The 25,040-nt window shown below is 39.7% G+C and overlaps 1 protein-coding gene across 2 annotated transcripts; it reads right to left on the reverse strand.

Moving 5' to 3' along the window:
- Positions 1-172: 172 nt before the first annotated feature.
- Positions 173-24,836, reverse strand: LOC135940792 (sphingosine kinase 2-like). 2 transcript variants are annotated; one of them, XM_065485847.1, is made up of 11 exons: positions 24,573-24,836; positions 24,083-24,510; positions 9,742-9,986; positions 4,915-5,030; positions 4,616-4,715; positions 4,511-4,531; positions 3,565-3,685; positions 2,765-2,972; positions 1,757-2,085; positions 1,441-1,580; positions 173-1,122 (listed from the first exon to the last, which is right to left on the reverse strand). In XM_065485847.1, the coding sequence occupies exons 1-11, from the start codon at positions 24,677-24,679 to the stop codon at positions 931-933; spliced, it is 2,007 nt and encodes a 668-aa protein (XP_065341919.1). In that variant the 5' UTR covers positions 24,680-24,836; the 3' UTR covers positions 173-930. The 2 variants fall into 2 exon arrangements, with proteins under 2 accessions (XP_065341919.1, XP_065341920.1); XM_065485848.1 differs by lacking the exon at positions 4,511-4,531.
- Positions 24,837-25,040: the final 204 nt, after the last annotated feature.

Below are 25,040 nucleotides of genomic sequence, written 5' to 3' on the forward strand. Positions count from 1 at the left end.
AACCTCTTCTATTCTCTTTGAAATACTAAGAATAATTAAACGCGCCGAAGTAGATATAGAAGACTACAAACATTAACACTTGGAGCTGTTTAAAAATATTGTTCAATTATTCCATAGCGGGGCATGAGAAATTTTGATTTTCTAACAAGGTGTTAAAAAAAGAAAACATGTGTTAATTTTGCTCATGTTTTTATTAGTAGAATCAAATTTGTAGCAACCAAAAAACTTTAACAAAGCAAGCAACTCTAGAAAACACAACAGGAGAAGGTTTAAAATTTGCTGTAATACACATTCTTCCATTAATTTGGTTATAAAATGCTTAACATCTTTTGATAAAGCATTTGCTGAAGAGGAATCATAAGTTAATTTCACAGCATGGAAGATGACAGCGTTTTAAAATCTGCATATTGTTCTCACTCTGAAGTGCTAGCAATTCTATGAGGCAATCAAAATTCTAAATATGACTTGGAATGTTTGCAAACTACCACTCTAGCTTCCAATGGTGCACTGGGTCTGTAGCAGTGTTGTTGCTAGAACTTGTACGTCATTCTATATTTTACAACATACTGCAATGTTCCTACAAACTCTAATCATAGAGTGGAATGCAAATTTTTGGCAGATGGGGGACTAATAACAACAACTGTTATCAAATTGACTGACAATACGAAGGAATGACTCTTCTCAAAAATATCATTTCCAAAACAGTAACACAAAAAGACAAAACAGTATGTGCTTGATAAAATTCACCACACACAAGTACATGATATCAGCATCGTTAGCACCAGATAAGAACCACATTAAGGTGCAATAAGTATATGTATGTTATAATACACGCACCATGCTCTCTAGTTTTAATTTTGGCAGGATTTTGAGCAAAATAATGCTGGAACAGAAAAGATTGCAACTCTCTCAATACAGAAAAAATAATGCCTATCTGGTGAGTACGCGGGCCATGCCTGGCATCACCTCTGCCTGGATGGGCCCGTAATCTACAAGTTCTCCATCAACAGTGATGTGGCCTGTGCTTTTGACACTCTCAGGCTCAAGACGGAATGCAGTCACAGGAATCATTTGCACGATGGGCATATGGATATGCGAGCCGGAAGAGACCCCAAGGAGGAACTGAAAAACGAGTAAATTTTAAACGTGAAAGTATCGACTTAAACTTTTTTAATTAAAAATATATATTATGCCGAAGTAATAGTGAGTCATTTTTCTCCTTGTTTAACTAAATAGAAACACCATTAAATAGTGTTTCAATTTCTAAAAGGGAAAAGCTTAAAAATTAGTTGACACATGTTAGGACAAATCGTCTATCTCAATAAAGCGCCCGAATTGTCACAAATAAGGACTAAATGGGGTGATATGCATATAATTTTTAATTGTAAGTAGGTTTAAAAAAATATAGGGATAATATGGTTTAAAAATGAGAAGCGTTACCTGCAGCAACTGGCTTCTAGTGGCTCCAGCCCTTATGACCGCTAACCAGATAACACCGTCGTCTGGCCTGGCGTCGGGTGCAATGTAGCAGTCGCTTCCGATATGGGATTGATAATTAGCGTGGACCATTACAAAATCACCTGAAAACAAATCATCATAAATTTTCACCTAAATTTAGACAATTTTTGATGAGTACAAAGCGTTAAAGCACTTCGAAGCCATCCGTATTTTTATTTATTTGGTCGAGTCTCAAAAAGAGAGACAAACTACTACCACCTTAGAAAATTACACAAAATTCAATAAATTAAAAACTCACCATCAATGACAGTCCAGCTGGAGGGCACTGGCTGTGTGAGGGCTGGCAGTCTGGAGGCTGGACCATACATGCAAACTGCGTCTGGCGACTGATCGTCATCTGGTAAGGTAAGCGAGTGATATGAGCTAGCCGCCACCGAGTAGAAGGCGCTGCTTCTCGACTTGGCCGAGTAGAAGCTGTCCAGTCGCAGTCTGCTGCCATTCGGATTGATGTTCTCCGGACCAGCGGTCTCGCCCAGAACCTCACCATCAATCTCATACTCGAGTACAGAAAATTCCTCAGAAATCGAGGAAGCTGTTGAATTCAGGCGCATCCTTGGCGCAGGCGACCTGAAATAATCGAATTAAGGTTAACAGGGATATATGCAGTTTTGTCCAACTGGGGTTTTCCAGACAATGGGGAGTTTTCTGAAAATTTCCACGTGTTCTTAGCATATTATTAAAATTTTGAAATTTGTTAAAGAGCTCATTGTCAGGGATGGATTTTTGTTTTAAAGTTAGTCAATGAAGTTATTTTTTCATTTATTGACCATTAAAAATTTATTAAAAACGTTTGTGAACTAGAATCAAACAAAAATTATCAAAGATTTCAGTTAAATTAAATAAATTTAAAAAAATTATATTGTTGGAAAAAATGTATATCTGGAAAAACAAAAGTAATTGATAATGTGAAATATTGAAAATAAAAAAGTATTATTCTTTAACTAGGTAAAAATTAAAACAAAAGTTAACTGTTAGAAAATGTAGCTTGCATTTGTTGATAGTTATACGCCTAAGAACGATTAAGTGAAAGAATTACATTTCTTTTTGAAAACCGATGAGGACAAAATTCGCCAATTTTCTTTGTATTTTGATTAGCAGTTTCCTTGGGGATATCTTAATATTAATCGTATTAAATTCAATAGTTCAAAGGACACGGTTATTTCCGGAAATTTTCGGGAGAACCACTGGACAGTCTTTTTGCCAAAACCTGGAATTAAAAGCAAAGCAGCTTGAGCGGGAAATTTACCTGTCGGAGGGGAGCGACAGCGGTGCGCTCAGGTCCTCGTGGCAGCTTTGGCTACGGAGGTTGCCATTGAAGCCGTTGTTCTGCCCATTGCTCAGGTTATTGATGGCTTCAGTTTCACTGGTGCTGCGCCGGAGCAGTGGTCCATTGCCAGCTGACCTGTAGCCTGGCGCTATGCAGTACGACAGACGGCCTCGATATGTGCGTAGTCCTGCAGAGAACATGGAACTTTAATAATTTAAAAACATTCCAGAAGGAACTCAACAGAATGAGGAGTTGAAAATATTGCGGGAAGTTTGTTCTGCGCGCGTTGCTTATGCAAATAAAACTTTAGAGTGTGTGTCTCGCAGACACAACAGCTTGAGAGCTCGGTTTGCAAAAGCGGGTGGAGAGAAACAAAGCGCTCATCCGCCCGAGGAGTGAAAAACAGAGGGTATGACCTCAGTTGGCGGTGGAAAATGTCAAGGAGCAGTAAAACCGAGATTCGAAAGAAAGGGCCGCCTGGCATAAAAATTGTCTGCTATAAGCGTAAACAATTACATACAAATATCATCGCGAACCAACCGGAGCACATAAAAATCTGTGTTATATGGTGTTTGTATGGCTCGCTGGAAAGAAGCCAGCAGCTATTTTACTTTCCTCTAACGGGTCAATCGGCACAAGCAACTGCCAAAGGGCGAAACGAGCGAAAAAATCCCTTCAAATGGATACATTTGCCAAAAAAATGTGATTTCCCCGGCCTTTATGGCCATATTTGTGGGTTCCCCAGAGGACTAAGGAGTGGACCGCCGCTAAAAACTCACCAACAAGCCTAGCCAGACTCCAGATCGTGAACCTCTGGCCGCCGATTGACCTCAGTCTTTCGCTCTCGATGTCGATATCGGAAATCAAACCCCAGCCAATTGATAGGAACGAGTAAAGGATCTGAAAACCCATAAGGAAATGTGTTGTAATTCGGCATGACGATGCAAGGATTATGATGTGAGTGCTGAATTAAAAATGGCGAAAACGTGATTGACAAAAGCTGGAAGACGTTATGCTTATATTGTGTTACAGGTAGTTTTACAACAAAGGGAACATGAAAAAATAATAAGCATGATGAAATTAGAGCCTGTTGAGGTTGAGTGCAGAGAGGGGGCATTATTTAGTCACAAATTGCACACAACGGCACGATTCTAAGTAAGGATAAATCGAAAGGTGATTTTCCCTGTGGACATAATGAACAATGAGGATATTAAAGAGTGTTTAATGCCACTCCCTAAATTGTTTGACATTCTATTATAGATATAAAGAAGAGAGAAAACTTAATCAGACAACATCTATTCTGACAAAAAGGGGTCATTTGCTATAATTGAGCTGATCAACATTTTTCTAAGACGACATTTTCAGTATGTCATGGGAAAATCCCGCCAAAAAGCTTGTAAAATAAAAGGTTTCTGCCTAATCTTTAGTATCAGATGATTCAAGGAATGAGGAAAACAAACAAACAGTGGTGAATTTTCCCGTGTGAATGTGAAAATATGCCTGTTTTGGCTGTAAAAGAGAGTATGAGCGACCGTAAATGCAACTTGTGGAGAGGAAGAAGCACACGAAAGCAGCAGGAAACACGCTTTATACATTATCACCGCAGCGAGAAAATAGCAAACCCACGGTGCAAAGAAAAGGAGTTAATTAAATAAATTAAAGCAGTCTACCACTGCTGTTTAACTTAATGAGCTATTTTGTTTGTTCGGTCGTGTCTGTTTGTACCTTAGATGGGCTGTCAGGCACCTAAAAAGTGTCAAAATTTAATTTCACAGTGTCATGCAAACTACATTTTATATAAAAAGGAAAAAGAGTATAATTTTTACTTACAAGGGACTTGGTTTCGACCCTGATCAAGTCCATCGGTGCCTTGTGGCCTTTGACCACGTTCAGGGCGGACACCAGCACTGGATTCTGACTATATGGCTCTCTGAAATCACAATTTCAAATTGAGGGCTCCTATTATCACAAATAATGGATTAAAATTTGAAACAAAACTTGAAAAACGTATAAATTTAGAAAATGATCAGAGCATTATTAAATTTGTTTTAATATTTGTTTCAGTTTATTGTGAGCTCATTAGATACTTTTAAAAATGAGGCAAAATTGTTCCAAAGTTTGATACTAACCCTTGCGCAAAGCTGACCGACTTGGCCAATCCATTTCCAGAGCCGCCGGGGATGATGCCGAGACCCAGTTGACAAGCTTCTCCCCAATCTGGCCTCTCGAGAAGTCCGTTGATCACCTGCAAAGCATTCAGCCCCATGAGTGACAATCCTTTGAAGCAACCATGATCAGACAGTGTGCCTCGGGCATGCGGCTATCTATTATCGCTCTGCTTGCAGTTTCCGAGGCCGCCAAATGAAAATGAGTCTGGAAAGCGGGCGGGAAAATCAATGCAGCTCTTTGTGCTGCTGGAAATTTATTCAGCAGCTGTATCAGAAAAAGGTTGTGGGACTCGGCTCGTTTTGCCAGAGCGTGCTAATCGCGACAACGGTGTCGATCTGATTGCACTTTTAACCCTTCACCTTTGCGCTCGCGCCTCCCACGCAGGAATTAGCCGGGCACACGTCCTGCTATCGCACGGGAAAAGGGCGTGCTGCTGTTGTGTGTGTGTGAAAAATGGGCCACGCGAAAGGACAATGGCTAACAAGTAGGACACGCGATTCGCGAGTTAATCCTGTGTAATGGCCGCAACACGCACCCACGAATCTCAAATCTTGTTTTTTAAGATGGAGGAAGTCACGGGTTTTTAATATTCAAATTTGCAAAAAAAGAATGGCACCTGAAACTTTTATAATTTTTTACTTGCAAGCTTGTAGATAATTGGCATTATTTAATTTTCCAATTTTGTTATTCTCACCGCAATCAGTTTAATCCTCAAATACAAATCACTCGAAGCAAGTTCATATACAAGTGCGGTTGATTATTGTCATTGCACGCGGTGTACCATGACTCTCAAGAGTGTCTCACGCTTGTTGTGTGCGAACATCCTTCTTGAAGAGAAGCCCACAATAGACCACTAATGTGCCGGCTTGCGCTCAAAGAGCCAAAGGACACGCGAGCTCAAGTGTGCAGCTCGCTAGTCTTGCCGCGGAGAAATGCACTTTTCGTCATTAGTGACGACTTTTCCTCACCTCGCCAGTTCCCTTGACCCCTCAACAGTAGGCCTGGTTTGCAATGTAAAAGAGTCCGTTGAAAGGAAATGAGTTTGGACTTCAATAGGTTTCAACATGCACAATGAAAGAGCCGATCGAAAGCCTCGCTAAATACACCTGCTATAGAGAGAGCTGTTGTGCAATTTGTTTTGTTCCGTTTGTCTTCGTTTATACATGCGGTTTGATGTGAAGAGCTAAACAAAATATTGCTTTCACGCGAGCTTTTTAATGTGAGGCAATCGGTTCAACTTTTCTGACAAACAAGAGCGTCAAAAGGAAGCAGGATATATTTTATTTTTCGCAAGCAGCATTGTGGATGTGGTCGTTAGTCGGGCTTCATTGGTAGCAATTAAGCAATACGCATGGGTCGCAATAGAAATGTTCACAGCAGTTGCCCAAGCCCTTTATTCGTTAAGCGTGCAATTCAACTTTAGTGAGTTACAGCACGATATAAAGCCAAAATTGCAGCATGCAGCAAATTATATAATATTTTTTTGTACTTTAATATATGTGTCTAAATCAAAGGTAACCTCCGAAACCTTCTTCCAAAAAATTTCTAGATATTAAAATATCAAATTTGATCAGACTTAGCACAGACTTACTTGCGGAAGCGATACATTTTCCAGATTCATAAATTTCTCGCAATAAATTACAGGACTCGATTCAACAAGCTCAAGTTTTGTACGAACGAGGAAGGATTACGATTTTATGTTCATTTTATAGCCAAACTCTAGAGTACTGTGCTACACACATTGTTAACTTTTTGCCTCAGTGCACAAGACTTGACCGAAATTAGGCTCTCGAAATCGATTTTCTCATTAGCGGCAAATCGCGAACAGTGTAGAAAACAAGAGGCACATTCTGCTATAATTATATTGGCAGCTGGGCCTTGGCCGATAATTGCGCTGCATGAATATCGCTTGCAAATCGATGCGGCACAATGCTTTTAATTAATACGCGCTGCGTCACATTAGAGCCGCTAAATTTAGCCCGGTAAGCCTCCTCCCACTCCACAGCTGCTTGCTCTTTTGGAGCCAGTAGTTATCATTTTGATAAATTTTTACTCCATTGATTTGCAGTAGCAAAATACGGAATATGTAAAATACTAGTGCTCCATACGAAATGCAATCCACTTGGTCAGAGAGATAAATTAAAACCACAGAGAATCAAAGATTGATTGTAAAAAGGAACGATTGCGAAGAGCCTGGGGAATTACATACCGTGACCACAACAACAAAGATGTACGTTGCAGCTGACGTCAAGAGTCCGAATTAATTCTAGTTGCCGGGGAAATCCATCAACTTGTCAGCTAGTTGTTGCATTTATTTTTATTTTTGCTGACTTTTATGTCGCTCACAGCTGTAAGAGCCAAAACGGCAAGGAGGAAATAAATGCAATAATGGAATAACATTTAGCTTAGGAAGATGTGATCGTGTTTTTAGTCCTAATGCGCTTTTATCTATTCACTAACTGAAGGAAGAGCAGATTTGCATCGACACAGAGTAAATCAGAAAATGCCATGAACGCAATTGCAAATCAAGTATATCGAAGTTAAATATCAAACACGAAGCCAATAAATTAAGTTATTGAAATCAATTTACTCCACGTAAACAAACGCTCTTATCCATCACAAAATAGTTAAGGATTAATTTGTACATTCCTATATGAGCTGCACCTAACATGTAAAAAATATCTCGTCATTGACATTGCTTTGGATTTGCGAGATGGAAGTGGAAGTGATTCACTCGACATTGACCGTTGTTGCAAACCTTTCTGCAAAAGAGCATTGGATACAAGGAGTGTGCGAAACTCCCACCAGCAAAGAAAAATTGCGCCTTAGGCGTGCGGCGGCAAGCAGTTCTTATTGCATAAAAATTTCAAGATCGAGAGGGCCCGGCAGGTGATTTATATCCTAACAAAATAACTCACAATAGACAGCCTTGACAGCGAGTCAGGGTCGAGATTCGTCGGTGACGAGGAAATTGTTTGAAAATGCTCTTCGCATTTGCGTGTGATGTGGCTTTTTGTTTATATGGCACAAACAAGATCATTTTACCATGTACATATTAGGCGCTCGTGCAGCTCTAAACAAGGCTCTTTGTTACGCCTCTCGTCATAACTTTGTGGCGGGTGTCTTAATACACCATGCTGTCTAATTGTAAACTATTTCAAACAGCTCTGCTTTCAATGCAAGCCCTGTACGCGCACTGCAATTAAGCAACCTGTGGAGATAAAGACTGATGCGCATTAACTACGTCTAAGTGTTTTCAATAATTAAGTATCAATCCAACATGCCACTTGTGTTCATTTCATAAACACAAATCTATAATATTAGGACCGCGCGCGTTCTAAATTTAAAGACTTTTGTTTCGAGAGCAAGACTTTATTTTTAAAAATATTCTGGTAAATTTTTATTTCTTCAATTTCATTCTGCAGTTCTGTTGTATTAGATCCCAGCTGCACAGTGTCGTTTGGATTGCATAAACAAAATCACATGAGAGTCGGATTCATTGTAGGAAAGTGAAAACTCTGAGCAAGGTCACGTCGCAAGAATTGGAAACGTCTACTGAATGTCTCAAATTGAGCACGTTTCTAGATAAAAGACGACTGATCTTAAGAGAGTTTAGCATCAACGAAACGAGCGAACTGTCTATCCTAGAATACACGCACAGCATTCAATTACACTGCGCTCAGCGTGAGTTGAATGTGAAATTCTGACGCCACCAGCATGACATCATGCTAACATAACTTGAACGGTTTCAAGTAACGTGCAGCAACATGGCACAAAATTTAAAGTGACAAACAAGCGCATTAAAATATTAAAATCAACAGCTGCTAAAACCTTGAGAGGCGGAGATTTTAGTTTCATAACCAAGAGAGATGAAGTCACTAACGAGGGCAACCGATGGAATTCAATAATTTTCTGCAACACTATTCTTATTAAGGATAACATGTAGTTCAATCATGTTATTACTAATCTTTAACGTTTAAAACTAATCAGCGTTTATGATATTGGAAAATTCAGATATTAATCTCACTCGCAGTTACATATTGCATAATTTAAATAGCTTTGATCGCTTTGCAACACGATTGACGCCCTAAGGTTTAGTATTTTGATTGGTTGAGAAGACCGGGTATAATTTAAACTAAAATCTTGATTTTGTGCAGGTTAAATTGTAATGTATTGCCGGGAAGCTCTTTAAAACGAACGAGCAATCTAAACGCTTCAATCAAAAGGGAGAGTAATTTAATTTTAAATAATTTTTTTAGCCTCTCTGATCCTTATTTCCCAACCATATTTGCGCCACACGCTGTGAAGAGATAATATCTACTTGAGTATAACGAGCGAATATTTAGAATGATAAGACTCCCTCGCCTTGTTGAAAAAACAAAGGGGTCTCTTTGAGAGCAGGGGTTGCTATCTATCTTATTCAAAGTCATCATCCAGTCGCTAAAATGCCATTATTTTAAAGAAAACACCAACGAGTCTCCTTTACAGGGTCTGATGAAGATGGAACTGTCCATTGGGTAACAGTTTGAGGAGCTAGAGGCCAGAGGTCAAAATTACCCTCCCCCTCAATCGATCATAATTATTATTCGCATATTCACAAGCTGGTTTCAGGGTCATATCTATGCAAGTCTGCGCAGCCTTTTTTCTAGAAACACGCAAATAAAGTATATCCGCGTTTGGTATTCTACCTCATCTCCATTTCAACGATTCACCCCATTGAAATCTATCCAGCATTTGTGAATGTATCGTTCCGATTTCGTCTTTAGTATTTCCTCTCAATTACTCACTTCAAACATGAGTCCGTCGCCAGAAACGATGACAATGTCTGAGTAGGTGGACGTGAGGTCATGTCTCTGTCGGACGAAGCGGCGGGCGTCGTTAGGGCCCGACGTCAGGTGCAGGTCGTAGGGCAGTTCGGCGTCAATCAGCAGCGGCACCACGCGCCGCTCGAACATTTCCTTGGCCTTGCCAGAACCGCTTTTTGGGTTCACGAACACAAGCAAACGACGGTCTTCGCCACTGTTTGGAATTTCTGCAACACAAAAGCACAAGGGAAATCCGTCAGTTTGTTTTTTAATAGTCACGCTCTATTAAAGGGCATTCGCATCGCCACATGACTCGCGATGTTTGTATGTAATTCTATTCACTGTTAAAAAATAACTTAACTCATGCAGGGTAATTATTATTGGAAAGTCTGCTCTGAGTTATTGCTGAGTGCGTTTGGCTCCAAAATTGTGCCGACACATTTTTGGTGCGTCAACGGGATGGCAATATTTTTATCATCCTTATTTGCATGTATTGTTTTATTATAACAAAGTCTTGATTAAATAATAAGAAACTAGAAATGAAAATTTTGGACCCAAAATATGAACATTCATATTTAAGGAATAGCCGTGGAAGTTATTGATTTTGCTTAAGTACTATTGCACCCTTTGAAATGAAAGATTTTGCATCCCACTTTGACTCTTTATCAGGCAAAGAGATAAATTGATGATAAAGGGTTACGCAACGATTCTCACAGGAGGTACTGACAAAGTCATTAGCACCCACGATCATTAGCAAGGTCGCTAGCTAGATGTTGAGATTAATTTCTTCCAGTCTGTTAAAGGTCATCGTTATGGATAAAGATAATTAGCAAGCCCACCTATTTGCTCTCATTTGTTTACGGTGCGTGTTTATATCCTATATGGATGCAAAAACTCCTTGCCAAAACAAAACAACTGAATGTAAAGGAACTATCGATAAAATATAAATTTACAAGTTGGGAAAAATAGAATCGAATCATTCCTAATTTTTTAGCTTTCGAGCTTCGTCGTCAGGGCTTTTCGTTTAGATCAGCCGTCCTTTCATCTGCTGTGTTTGCCCAAAATCTCGTTTGGATTGCTTGGCATTCAAAGCCGACAAGTCAAACAATGCTCATGGTCATCGATCCAGCATTCCAAGCGCGAGCAGACAGACAATGCGGCGAAATCTGTGTCACCCACGCACTGTGGCTACGACCAAAGTGAAGCAAAAACGCGTGCAATCTCGCCCTGGCACATAAATAAGTGAGTGAGAACTGTCCTCTCGGCGGACTTTTGACCTTTTTAACAGAATTTAGACAAAACACTTGAGGGAAATGACGATTTCAGTTATGACAGCTGTGTTAGCTGAAACATGAAGAGGATATTATAAAAATTTCGATCAAGGCGAGGACAAAGTCAGAATTTTACTTGGTTGTATTTCAATTAAACTTTTAATCATTTTTCCCCCAAAAGCACATTACTGCGAGAATTATCCTAATTTGTTCCGTTAACCGTAATAGTAATTAACTGACCATCATATTAATGATGTTTCCAGTTAAATTAAGTTAATTTCCCCCAACCTGTAACTCTAACAATTTAAAAGGACCAAAGACATGAAAACTATAACCAATCATTTCCGCTCTAACGCATGAGCTCTATCAGAATGCATCAAACTGATTAGTACTTGTAGTTCAAGCTTTCCCACATTTATTGGCAGGACCGGTCGCGAAAGCGCACCCTCCGAAATGGAGCTGATTGGGCGGCGGCGGCGCGTCATTTGCATCGATTCCGCGCCGCAGCAACTTGACAGTGAGTGGAACCGCTAATTAGACTGATATCTGCTCGGACAAAATAGATGAAGAGCCGCTGAGTGAATTGTCTATTTTCTTCCATGATAACCACAATGCAGGCGACGGGAGGAAGGCGAGAAAAATGTCAGGGTTGCTGGCATTCTACGCTCTTGGCAGCTTTTCAGCCGGCCGACCGCCTGTGCGGGTGGATAATTTTATTTTGCCTCGTCTGCCGCTTATATTGCGGTTGTTGGCGCTTTCCAAGCGTTGGCCTAGCCAAACGATGACTGGCGGCATGAAATATTCTCCCTGGGAAACGGGGCAACTATAGATATGTTGATTCTGTTGCTCACTCTCAATGTCAGTGCATATTCTTGGTCCTTCTCCCTAGCCATTTTGAAGTGGTGTAAAAATCGACGTATATTCATGAAATACAGAGGAAGAAAAACATTATTTGCCTACATTCAACAAGAGATTTTCCCCTTCAACTATGTATAGTTGTGTAACTGCGAACACATTGACACAAAAATGTCAACAGCTTAAATATTGTTGATAGACGCCAATGAAGGCAGAAGCACGCGAGGTTGTCATAATTTGTCAGCAGAAATCAAATGCAGCTTCCTCGGTGTCAGTTCGCGAAATTAGTTGACATATCGATAAAATGTCTTTCTGTGCTATTAATTAATTATGAATTTCAGCACAAATAATTTTTTAAGGCCAATTATCAAAATTCTAAACAATTCATATTTTCATGGATAAAATTTCATTTTATATAGGGTTCTATAATAAACCGTTTTATGGAAGGGGGGTTTTCCGGGAAAAACCATTTATTCCAACTTTTAACTGATAAGTGTGCAGCGAGCGTTTTCATTTTTTCGAATTTCTACAGAAATGTCCTGCTGAACTAGTTTCAGCTGTTGGTTGCAGGATGCAGCCATAATTCATGAGCTAGAATGGAACATGAGTTTTAATATGAGTTTGCTAACAAATTTCAATAGATTAATTGGTCTCTATATAATACATGCTGATGATAATTGATGTATGGAATTTGTTAATAAACTATAATTGTAACTCATGTTCCAATTAGGGCTGCAGCTAGGAGCCGATACTAGTTACGTAGGACATTTCTGTAGAAATACAGTAAAATAAACAGCAAGGAAGCTGCATTTAATTTCAAATGCTAGCTTAAATATTCTTACGCGGTAAACGAATGTATTTTTGACTTGTTATTGGAGAATAAATTAAATTGAAATGAAACACATACCGATATAGTATCCAAATGAGCGTTTCTAATTTACTAAAAAAATGTTGGAAATAATTTATATTCAACATATTGTGTGAAAAATACATGACTTCTTGTTCCATTTTGTCACTGATCCCCCATTACAAGATGTTTCTCCCTATATGCATTTAGAATAATTAGAATAGAATGCTTTCCTATAGTTGTAAAGGGTTATCCAATATCTACCACACGTTTCTTTCACATTTGTGTTTTTGTAATACAGCAATTAAAGCAGTTGTACAAAACCAGCGCACACGGCACACGTGCAAGTTATATCATTCAGTCTGATACTATCCTCACGAATTGGTTGCGGTCGTTAAGCGCGTGTAGTAATCCCGCTCTCTATGTACGGCGTGTATATACAATGGAATAGAAAATGCAACACACAACGCGCGTACGGAGGCCATTGTGTGCCTGCATCGATCACTGCAGCGAGTCAATTTAGGTCGTGTCTGCTGCTGCCCGTGCAATTAAAAATCGTCATTGCTAATGCGTTGCGAGCCCCCAAATCGAGTTGGTTGGGGAACGAGCAGCCAGTGACCACAGCTGCGCGGGTGAGTTAATTAATACAACAGTTGCACATACATATAAGTTACGTGTGAGCTCACACCCCTGCACCGAACCAAAGTCCCGCAGGGCGCGCCCCTAATTTTGCAGCTCAGCCGTATATCGGTGAAATGCACACTATCAAAGCCAATGGCTCTCGCCTGTCCATTGGCCTAATGAATTTTCCGTGGGGCCTCGAAAGAAAAAATATCGACTACGGTGCGGGGGAATGTGTATGGAAACGAAAGTAATAATTTTCACGGCGTTTATTATTTATTACATTGGCATTATTTATCACATTCCGGTTTGATGAAACTTGTCATATTCTTTGACTATGCCACAGGTTTGGGGTTAACATTTTTCAGGTAAAGACGGTAGTAGTAAAGTTGCTTTTGAAGCAATGGACCATTTTTATAATAATTTTTAGTCAGCCGATTTTATGCATGGATATATATTTGAGGGTGTCAAATTGGGTCAAAGTTAATTTAATTCAAGATTTTGATTAAAATATTTAAATTTGAGGTACGATTAACAAATGAAGTACATATTTGGGAACTCCAAAATAAATTATATTTCAAGGGAGTTTCATGGAAGTGCAAAATGCCTTGAAAACAGAAAACTGCGATTGCACGGTTCAATTTTTTATAGAGGTTTGATTTCTATTATAGAAAACGAGTAGAGGCAAGTTGATAAGAAAATATACAATCCTTGGCATTCCAGAGGGAAATTAGAACTTGCAATTATTGGCCAACAGATTGCGGCGAAGCAGAACCGCGTTTGTTATATTATTTCCCCTCCAAACAACCTTCCCGAGAGTGAGAAGCAAGGGAAATAATAATAATTTATTCACCAGCGAGAAAGAGTCGATTTCAAGAGAGGACCAGCACTCATAACATATTTATAAACACGGAATGAATTCAAAACAGCAGCCTTCAGGATTTGAGGCATGCCAAAACAAAATCGGAACACAGCTTTTGAGGCGGAAGAAATGAGCTGGAGAGCGTGCAAATTAAAAGTGTTTACCCCGGCGGGCCGAGAGGGTCGGGCTTGCTGCCTTTGGCGGAAAATTCGCGCGCGCATCCCGAGAGCAGCATCCCCACGGCCGGGCCGTGCTACGTCGGTTCAAATCTGCGAGTCGGCGAGTATCGATCCCACGGAAGGGGCACCTGCAGTACTCCTCGCAGTCTCTACTACATACGTAAGTACGTGCCCACGAAGATATGGATGGAAGTGGCAGCCAGGCGGGCGTAGGGACTCACTTGCATTTGCACGTCTCGCCGTTTTCACGCCGATTGCGGGCAGAGCCCACGTTCGCCTTTTGTCGGCCGCCTTTATTTTTCAAGAGATGAATCAAGAGTCTCGACGACTTCATTCAGTGCGCAAACACACACACACTTCTTTGCTTTCCTCAAGGGTGTCGCCATGCGAAGGATAATTTTGTTTTCCAATCCTTTCATTTTGCATGTAAGAGAGCTTCTTTATGGAAAACATCTAGAATATTTTTAGGGTTAAAGGAAAGTTTTAGGGACCATAGGGACGATTAGAGCTCAAAAAAGTTGAGCGAGTTTTCGTGTAAGAAGCTTTAAATCATCTAGATTGCTGGAAGTGGACTAAAACATCCGAAAAATGGTACTACATATGTACACGAAACAAGAAAAACCATGGCCTGCTCTCCAATTAAAGATTCTTTGAAAATCATAAATATGAATTTGATTTTTCATTTCATACTGCCTATCTTTCAACCCATAAACGAAAATATCGAAAAACGATCATAGAAATACGACACTTACATAAAATATCACGAATTTTGCATGCCAATGACGTATAACATAATTTTGGAAAATTTTTAGTTAAGCTTTTTAAATGCCAAACTTGGATAAAATACTTGGATGTTTAAAATACTCCATTATTAAGGTTCCAAATTTGTGAAATAATATAAAAATCAGCCAAATGATTTGTAACAATTTTATAAAATAGAACGGTATTCATAAAATTCATTTTTAAAATAAGTTGCAATTTTCAACCTCGAATGCATGACAAGATTCAGAATTTACAACTCATCCACAGGTTTTTCTAATGAAAAATAGCGTACCTGGTGAATCCAAGTTCCAGGCCGGGCCTGTCACGAGGGTCTGCCGCCACCATTAAAATAGGTTTGGTCGTCCAAGAGCCAAATGGGTGGGGCAGCAATCATTTCGCATTGCGTTACCCTCGTGCCGAGTTGTTAAATCGGCGATTTGCATGCAGTCCGAGTCAGTCGGGTTTCCCAGGACTGCGATCGGCAGGAGGGTAGGTCCATCGTGCCAGTGTAATGGTCGCTATCCACGCAAGCTGGCCGTCAATAAAACAATTATATTCGCACGCGCATCTTTCATCGGCCGTTCACCAACTTGACACCAGGGCAAAAATAAAAGAGAGAAAAGAATAAAAGACACTGTTTAAATTACCTCTTCTTTGATGACACAAATATGCAAAGGAGAGGGTGGGACAAAAGCCAAGCCTCAGCAGTGTATAATCTGAGCAAATGGAAAATGCAAAGGGACGTTCAGTTTTGTCCTTTGATACAGCAGAAAGATATGACGCGACCAATGATATTTTTCATAAGTTTGTTTTCCTTGACATTATAAGGATGCGAGGGAAATATTTTACCATTTGAAATACTTTCCCCTTTTGATTCAAAGTGCAATTATAAACTATCGCGTCAGAGTATGGAGTTAAGAGATTTAATAAAGTAAAAATTCCTGACGAGAAAATTTAATCATGCGCCTAATTTAAATGCACGTTTTCAATAAAAATAACAGAATACGTTTTACTCTAACTACCATACTTCGACGCTACCAGGATGCTAACGCAGCTTCCATTGCATTGTTACACTAAAAGAATTTATGAGACGCCGGATCCTAATTTGTGAGAAATTAAAAAAGGTAAGCAATAAGAATATTTGGACTTGCTACGTATTTTTATAACGTATAACAAGATTAGGAGAAGATTATAAAAAGCTCTGGGTTATTTAACTACGAAGCAAGATTGCCAGGGCCTAAACAGGATCATCACATCACGTAATAGAATTAATTAATCATTGCAACAACTATCTGCGTTTTAATTTATGGTTCGATAATTTCCAATCACACCAGTGAACCCAACTCTGAAAGTTTCGTGTAGTTATCATCAATCAAATCGACCTTGCTACTGATGTTTCCATCAACAAGAATGAGGTTTGAAATTTCATTTCCTTATCTTAATTAAAAACAAAACACCCATATCAAAAACAACGAGCAGTGCATCTGCCAACTTTTGATTAGCTTGAACCCTAATACGATGTAATGAAATATTGAAAAAAAATCAGCTGTCGGGAAGAAAATACTGACACACAAACAATTTGTCTAATTAAATAAGTACTCTATGAAGGAATTTAATATCCCCATTGTGAAAACCTCTGCGTCAATCGTCTATTAAGCTCTTGATCTTTGAACCAATAAACAACGGTCTAGCGTCTAGCCTAGTTATGGTATTGGCTAATTTAGTGCTGCAGTCAATAAACCCTGCGTGTCATAAAGTTTCTCCAAAGAGACCATGGCACGCTGTAAAACCTCACCTGATGTGCCAGTTGCAGCGAGTAAAAGGCTTTTGTTTCATCGGACAAGCCCATTTCATGCGTTGATGCTTCCCACGCTGCAATCCAGCGAGCACGAAATTAATGAAATTTGCGCAGCAGACGTAGGTGAAGCAACTTTTGAGTTCGAATTTCCGATCCACCAGCAGACATGTCTAGCCGCTTTTGGTATGGGACCGCATGTGTTTATTTTGCAGGAAGAAGGTCCACCATTAAAAGATGAAGTCGAGATGCTTAAAGTAGAAGCAAATGTACCAGCACTCGCATCATTCACGAGCTGTCTCGCGAACCGACATTTGAGAAGGGTGCAGTCTTTATATTCAAATGTAGATGACGGAGTTTTATAGGAGTGGCCCACGACGTACATAATATAATTGAAATGTCGGAAAAGTCATTAAAACACTGAGCAGTGAGCACAAAAACTGTTCTGGCAGAGGAGAGATTCTAGGACATTTTTAAAATATTTTGGCAGTGCACTTAGTTTGTTATAAAAGGATTAGGCGGTTATGAAATAAGTAAGCTCCCACTTGTGCAACCAAAAAGATAAGAAAGCCAACGACACCAAGAGTGTGAGAATACGCGTCATTGTTTTGACTCGATAAACAAATGTTTAAACGGCAAAAAAATGCCACAGCGTGTGCCCTATATAGTAAGCAGCAGATACACTCGACTCGTGGTATTATCTTTCCGCCTTTCAAGTACCCAGAAGGTATGTATGTATTTCAGCACGCCTCGTGCGTTTTACGTTTATGCGATCGAAATATTGGTGGAACTTGGGCAATACCAGTTTGGCTACCGATCATAAACCACACTTGAACTGCTAAACAGCTGCCCGGTCAGCGGCTTTTTCCAGGCCAAGGTTGATGAAAGGTAAAGTGGTGGCAGCGCTCGACCAAATAAACATGCTTATATAGGAATGGAAGTCAGGGAACCATCACATCAAGAGCACCGTCATGAAGCCGGACCATACAGAAAAAACGTAGGCTGGGTAATTTGGTTAATGGCCAGCCAGTGCACTTTGTGGACCTTGAAATTTGAACGGTGGGTGACCGTTTAATTTATGTACAGAACTATAGAATAATTTTGCGTCTCAGTTGATCATCTTATTCATCTTTGTGTTTAACTATTTTTCTCAACATGTTAAAGGAGTTTCTACCTGATATCAATTTTTAGAGATATATCAATAGTTGAATAACGAACGAAAACTGTTCAGGAAGTTTGTGCTTGATAATTTTTATCAACTTTTTTGTATAAAAATTTATGGATTTCAGTTTCCCACTCTATGTGCCCGATAAAATTAGCAGTGGAGTGTAAGATGAAAAACTATTTCCTGATTCTTCTTTTGTGTTTTTAACAGTTATATGTATTGTCTAAATTTATAAAAATACCATAACCTAATGTCGTAGAAAATTAGCCCTGGGTGGATTTTTACTCGAAGCTTTTATGAAAAACTTAATTCAACATACTAAGTTGATCAAGTTTCGCAAAAGCATTCATTGCAAGTCAAGGGAACTCTCAGGTTCTGCTGTGAGTTGATTTATAAATTTAAACCTCCAGAATTCATTACGCGCGCGCTTCTCAACTTACTTAAGACTCTCACTGAGTATGTAAATACTTGCATTGGATAAAAGGCAATTATGCGAGGTGGCTCACCTAGTTAGTTGGTCAGTGTGTGTATACGTTGCGCCACTCGCCGCCCGGACAAATAAACACACACTTGATATTAGCAAGACAAACGACCGATCGATTCACGCACAGCATTTTCAACAGCCACAGGCTCAAAAGGGAAAATGAGTCTTACTCAAGCACACAATAACAGAATAACGGTATTTCAAGGAAGTAAGCGCACAGAGCATAAAGTTATTAGCATCTGTACAATTAATTTTTGCTCATGCGCAACTTGTATTGTTGTCTGCGTGCGTTGTAAACAAATTATGCACACGGCACGGTTAGAAATTAGCACCTGCGCTGAGGGCCTGCCAATGCTAATACAACATCAGCAGACCGAAAGATACAGCTTTTTGATATTGAAATGACTCTCATGAAAAACTCAACACTTTTACCTTGCAAATATTGATATGAGCATTAATGCGTCGAATTTTGACATTTAAATTTGTTCTATTTCTATTTCAACACCGAGCTTAAAGACTGAGGTATTGAACCAAACAAATTTATTTAACGTACATACCCACACTTCCAGGAAATGGTTTTTTCAAAGTATGAAACTAACTGACACTTTTCTACAATATCAATTTTTAAGATCAGAAAAATAAGCAGTTGCGAAAGTTACTATAGGGACTGAATTCCGCAATATTCAAAGATTTTAGGTTTATTTTACCAAATTTTAAATTGATGCAAAAGCACACACCTCATGGCCTTGGAAAAGCAAAGAAGAAAGCCACGTTTAAATAAATCAGCAACATTTTGTGATAGTTCAGAGATCATTTAAATTATTGGCACTGCATTAGCATACAAGTTTGCCGCGCGCAGATAGTTCATGATGAGTTCCATGAGCTATTCAAATAAAACAAAATCATACTTTGTCCAGCAGTGGTTTGACGAGTTTCGGAAGCTAGTGTATATGAATTTATGGTCCCAAGTGACGTCGTAAAGTGTTATGCGCAACAAACTTGTAGGCAGCACTCTAGGTACACATACAACACGAGCCTCAAGTTGGCAACTGCAGTTCATTGCAGATCGATACTGTTAGATCCGCTATATTATCACTTTTAGAACGTCTTCGTAATTTTATAAAAGTAGTCAAGCTTGAAAATATAGAAAGTACTTAACATTATTATTTCGGTTATCTCACAAAACTCTAAGAGGAAATTTTCATTACTATTGGATTGGAATTCCCATGTTTCCATGCAAGCGAGGGACCGAATAATATAGAGATACCTATGTTTATATGAGACATATACAAACTTTAGCCCTCTATAAAGACAAAAAATGCAGGAGACCCTTTTTGTTCTAAGCGTATATAGGAAGCCTTATGAGAGCGTACCGCCTGGAAATAATAGCGGACGAACCCAGTGAGGTTATCGTACTCTTCAGCTTCTTAATATGCGCACCATTCATCCAGCTTGTAAATATTTTAAGTCCAAACTTCAGTGTACGCCTTGCAAAATTTCGAAGCCGTATCCTCACAGAATTTGTGAGATTTGGCCACAACATCTTTAGGTCAATCTCCACCTCCACTCGTTTTCTGTCTGGTGCGAATTTGCAGAGGTTGCTGGATGATATGGCACAAAGTGAATAGACATTTGCATTGCTTACTATCGGTGGAGGTCCTCTGTGAAATAACAAATCATAAAATAATGATGTATTAAGCGGTATTAAGTATACATACTCTCCATATATAGCAATTAAATTGAAAAAGGAAAATGTCTTGAAGTGCCAAGTGTCAGATGGCAGTTATTACTAGATTTGTACCTGCGGGCTAAAGCTGTTGTATAGAAGATAATGGTGAGGAAAATGAAACATGAACCAGCATGACTTCAGCGATAATCGCAAGTTTAGCCAACTACAGCGAAAACGGCATTACTCGCAAATAGTGCTGCAGTCCGCACGAATTTGACGTAAGGAAATAACCAAAAAAGTTCAGCATCATCGCAATTTAAGCCAAGTGACGGTTGTCTGGGGTTCTTCCCTACGAGTCATGTCCACATAATTCAAAGATATCGTATATCTGCACAATACAGCATAAAAAAAGTATTTGGCTCGCATCCTGCAGACAAACGAATCCTGCAGATTAAGATCTCTACTTTCGTCCTTGCACATTTCGATGATTCGAGATGATACAAAAGGAAACGCGATGGCGGGTCCGAACTTTTTGCTCCGGAGCTCTCTCGGCAGAAAGAATTAACTTGTCTCTAGGGCTATTCGGCAGAATTCTGCTAGACAAGTGGAGTGGAATGGAAAAGACGAGCAGACGCTGTCACCGTCGCAAGGAAAGTTTGCCGAGCTCCCGGATGGCAGTTTGGCTGCAGATAGGCATTATTTCGTCTTGAAGCTAACGAGCTGAGCAGTTTTCAGAAAGGCAGAAATTATTCTACTACGCGTAGTTGTCTTTTCATGACTCACCTATGAATTTACTTGCCTGAACAGGTTTGTGAAATATATTTGCCGTGAGATGTACGTTTACTGTCGATTGCTTGAGAGTTCGATATGATTACCTTACCTCTCAGTGCCGAAGAAAAAGGAAATTTGTACCAATTAATTGTATTCCTTGCCCACTCGTATTTCCAATTATGATTTATTTGATGAAATCATCGGTGGCGCGTTCTATAGCGGAGATCAATAAAAATGCTCTCAAGCATACGTATCGCACAGAGCGAAAGTGAACATGCAGAATTTCACTCGCTCGGATGCTGCAGAGTTTCATTACGGCGAGTAGTGGGTATGCCATTGCGCCAAGGGCACTTTACATTCACGCTGCGAGCTATTTTATTTTGTGTTTTACCTGGAGCGAAATGCACAGTGCTTATTATGTGTGGAATGCTATATGCTAGTACCAGAGCGCCTGCTCTTTGAACAGTGCAACTGGAGCAATTAGAATTGAATTGGAAGTGACTCATTCGACCAAACCAACGTCAACGACTCAGTGCATACAGGTTTTCTTCTACCGTGCGTGCTCTTGCTTCATTTCGACCGTTCTTCTGAGCATTGACTTGCGCCAAAGAGTTCGCACTACTTTAGCGAAAATGCTAGAAGACAACTTTTATAGCTGTGTTTACCTTTCCAGACTAATGTTGTTTTATAAATAGAGCTCCGTGACTGGGAAATCTCGCTTTCTATAGGTGTTAGATACAATTATGGATTATGCTATTCTTTCACTTTACTAATTTCAAGGATTGAAATTGATTTTAAGGACACCCCTAACCGTTTTCTGATGAATTAGGCCTACTTGACTCGCATAAATTTAAAACAAAATGATAAAAATGAATATCAGCTGAAAAAATCAGGGCATCATAATTACTTATTATCTACTACGGTTTCAACAAGGTTACAAATTACAAAAAGGAGAAGCAGCTTTTTTGTAAAAATAACAATGAGCAATGGAACAATCAGATGAAGGATTGGTTTAGTGGGCCTAATTAATGTGAATCAAGAATGTGACAACATTGAATGCGGCATAAATAGAATGGATGAAAGTAAGTGGAATTTACTTGTTGTTCTTAATAGTATCTTTTATCAAAGAATTAAATATATCGAAATTTATAGACCCCAGTTAAACTAACTCCAACTTGATTTACCATCAGTTAGCAGGAAATTGCACAATGAAAATCCAGTTCCGGTAATGGAGACATTGACTGATCAAAAAGCATATCAGTTGTGTTGGAGGTGAAACCGGCGGCGAAAAATTATCTGCAGCTGCATTATTCACCACCAGCATCATCCAATTAAAGCCACAACCCCGTTTCGCGCGCGCGATCAAAGCCTCTGTTGAGGCTTTTGCCCTACATGCTGCTGCTCTAGTACATATATTTTGTGTCCAACAACCAGCGGCAAATACAGATTGCGCTGGTCTATCTGTCGCTCGCATCTCTCCTCTACCAGTTTAGCTGACAGATTAAATTTTATTATTGGAGTGACCTTGCGATGGCAATGGACAAAGACTGACTGAGAGTCGACTGATGCTCATCTGCTTCCCTACCCTCAACGCGGCATACGTGTTGATTGCTGCTTCTTGTCTCTATTCTCTATTAGTCTTCAATTCATTTATTTGTTTGTTCCATTGACATGAAGAGCCAGAGCCACAGTATATGAGTCAAGCGACATTGTTTTCGAAGGAAGTAGGCTATTTCACTTGCGGTCAGGTAAACAACTCTAACGAGATCAGCGGTTATTTGGTCAGTGCTTGTGGAGGGCATCATTTAATATTATTGTTAGTGTTTCATTGTTGATTTTCAGAAAGTTTTGATAAAATAAATAATAAACAGTATTTATGCAACTGGTATTTAGCTGAACCTATATGTATTTCCAATTTACATAGGGGCCTAATAAGCCCATTTTATTTTTGTTTGATTTTCATTGATTCTTTGTTGTTTCAGCAGATTATTAGCTAAAATTTATAGGAAGTATACACAAGAGTTGTGTTATTTGTTTATATTTTTTGAAAAGCATTTTATTTCTATAGACTCCTTGGTATATTTGTCGATTATTTTGAGCGATTTTTTTCTTGTGACATAGGGAGGATATTTCGATATGGACAATAATAATTTAAGGATGAAGTCGTTTTTGTTAAATTTAAAGAATTAAAAATTTCTCAATATCAAAAACACTAAACATTGAACCGACCATAAATTTGCATTCAAATTTTAGTATTTTTTAAATTTTTAATTGAAGTTATGTGAAGTAAAGTGTAAAAACTCGATAACTTCAATAATTAGTCTAACCCAATCTCTTTTTAATTGGAAACATTCTTGCTACATAATTTCTTTTAACTATCCTTTTTAATAGAGTTAACTTAAGCAAGAATAAACCTATATAGTATTAACAGATTTTAATGCCACTGGGCCTTGACAAAATAAATGATGAAGCAACTTACTTCAAGCCTCTTTAAGTCAGGAGAAAAACAAGCGTCTTCACTATAAAAGCTCATTGAATTTCTTAGGTAATTTTACGTCTTTAGCACTCGGGGCTTTAACATTTACAGTCTCAAATAATTTGGCGCGGCTGCGTATTATGGTCATGAGTGAGTAGGCACCTGATAGCGAAATCATGATAAGGGGCCTCCACTGTTATGGCTCTTTTCCCAAGTGGCGTGTATGCGTCAGCTAGGCCTTCGGAAATCATTTTGTTTGGAGCACACACAGCTGGACTGTTTCCTGTTTTTGACAGCCAACTTGATAGCAAAATTTGTTTAATGTTTGAAAATTTACTACCGTTCCAAAGCTTGTAAATAAATATTTCTGCAGAGATTAGAGCTCTTTGATGATTAGTTTTTGAAGAATTCAAGTCGTGGTGTAATTTGAGAAACACCATAATTGTTTTCACCAAGTTTTATTTTTAATGAACGTCGTGGAGATAGTGAAATTTTTAAATGTTTAAGACAATTAAGTGCTTAAAGCCTGGAGCGAAATTTTTTTAGACAAAAGGTAAAGGTCCTACCTGCCATGTAGTCTTGGTCTAGATGGTCTCTCGGCATGAGCACAGCCGGTGGCACCGGCTTGTTTCTGACCAAGTATTTGATGGCCACTCGCCATCTTTGGGCCTCTCGCATGTTATCCTCGAGGTGGTCGAACGACCTGAACCTCAAAGTGATGGTCATCTTGTCTCTCTTGAGCGTCGACGACTTGACGCCTCTGCCTTTCTTCAGCAGGTAGGAGTAGATGTAGAGGTACACACTCGAGTCGTTCTCGTCTTGTTCGGTCGAGTTTTCCTCAACGACGGACAATCCGCTCTTGCGTCCGGGCGTCATCGGACGGCACACACACGACTCTGACTTGCGTCTCTTGCGACGCATGCACCGGCAGCCGACAATGTCGTCCAGCTGGATGGTCTCGCTCTTGGAGTTACCATTGCTCTCCTTCTGCAGGCTGAAACCCCAAAATTGAATTAACAAATTTCCTCAAAAGCAGTGTTTATTTTAAAGACCAACCTGAGTCCTTTCTCGGTGAGTTTGACTCTGTAGACGGTCTTCTTCTTGTTGAAAATATAGAAGGTTTCCTCGAGGAGGACAGTGCCCCGCGTCTGCATCTCGCTCATCGTCCGAGCCTGCGTTCACTACGGCGTTTTACTCATCAAACCGAACCGAGATAAATGATGCAGTGAGATTGTGCAGGCGGCGCGCGTTAACAGCAGCAGTGCTCGCTCCAGATGCACGCTTGCTCGCGGTCCGCGCCTGACTGGTGAGTGCTGAGTGTTGTTGCCAGTGTTGCCTGCCAGTGCTAGGCCGGGCTTGCTCGAACGCTCGCTTGCTGCCGCTGGTGCGCCGCCGCCCGCGCGCGACCTTTCCTGTCGTACCCAGCCGAGGACGACCACCAGCCACTCCAGCCAGCCACAGGCAGCCTCACTTGTGAGCCTGGAAACTAGAATAATGATTCAATTTTCCGTCGAGTGAATTTGA

Source organism: Cloeon dipterum, chromosome 3 (assembly GCF_949628265.1).
Source record: "Cloeon dipterum chromosome 3, ieCloDipt1.1, whole genome shotgun sequence".
In the NCBI taxonomy this organism is placed as follows: domain Eukaryota; kingdom Metazoa; phylum Arthropoda; class Insecta; order Ephemeroptera; family Baetidae; genus Cloeon; species Cloeon dipterum.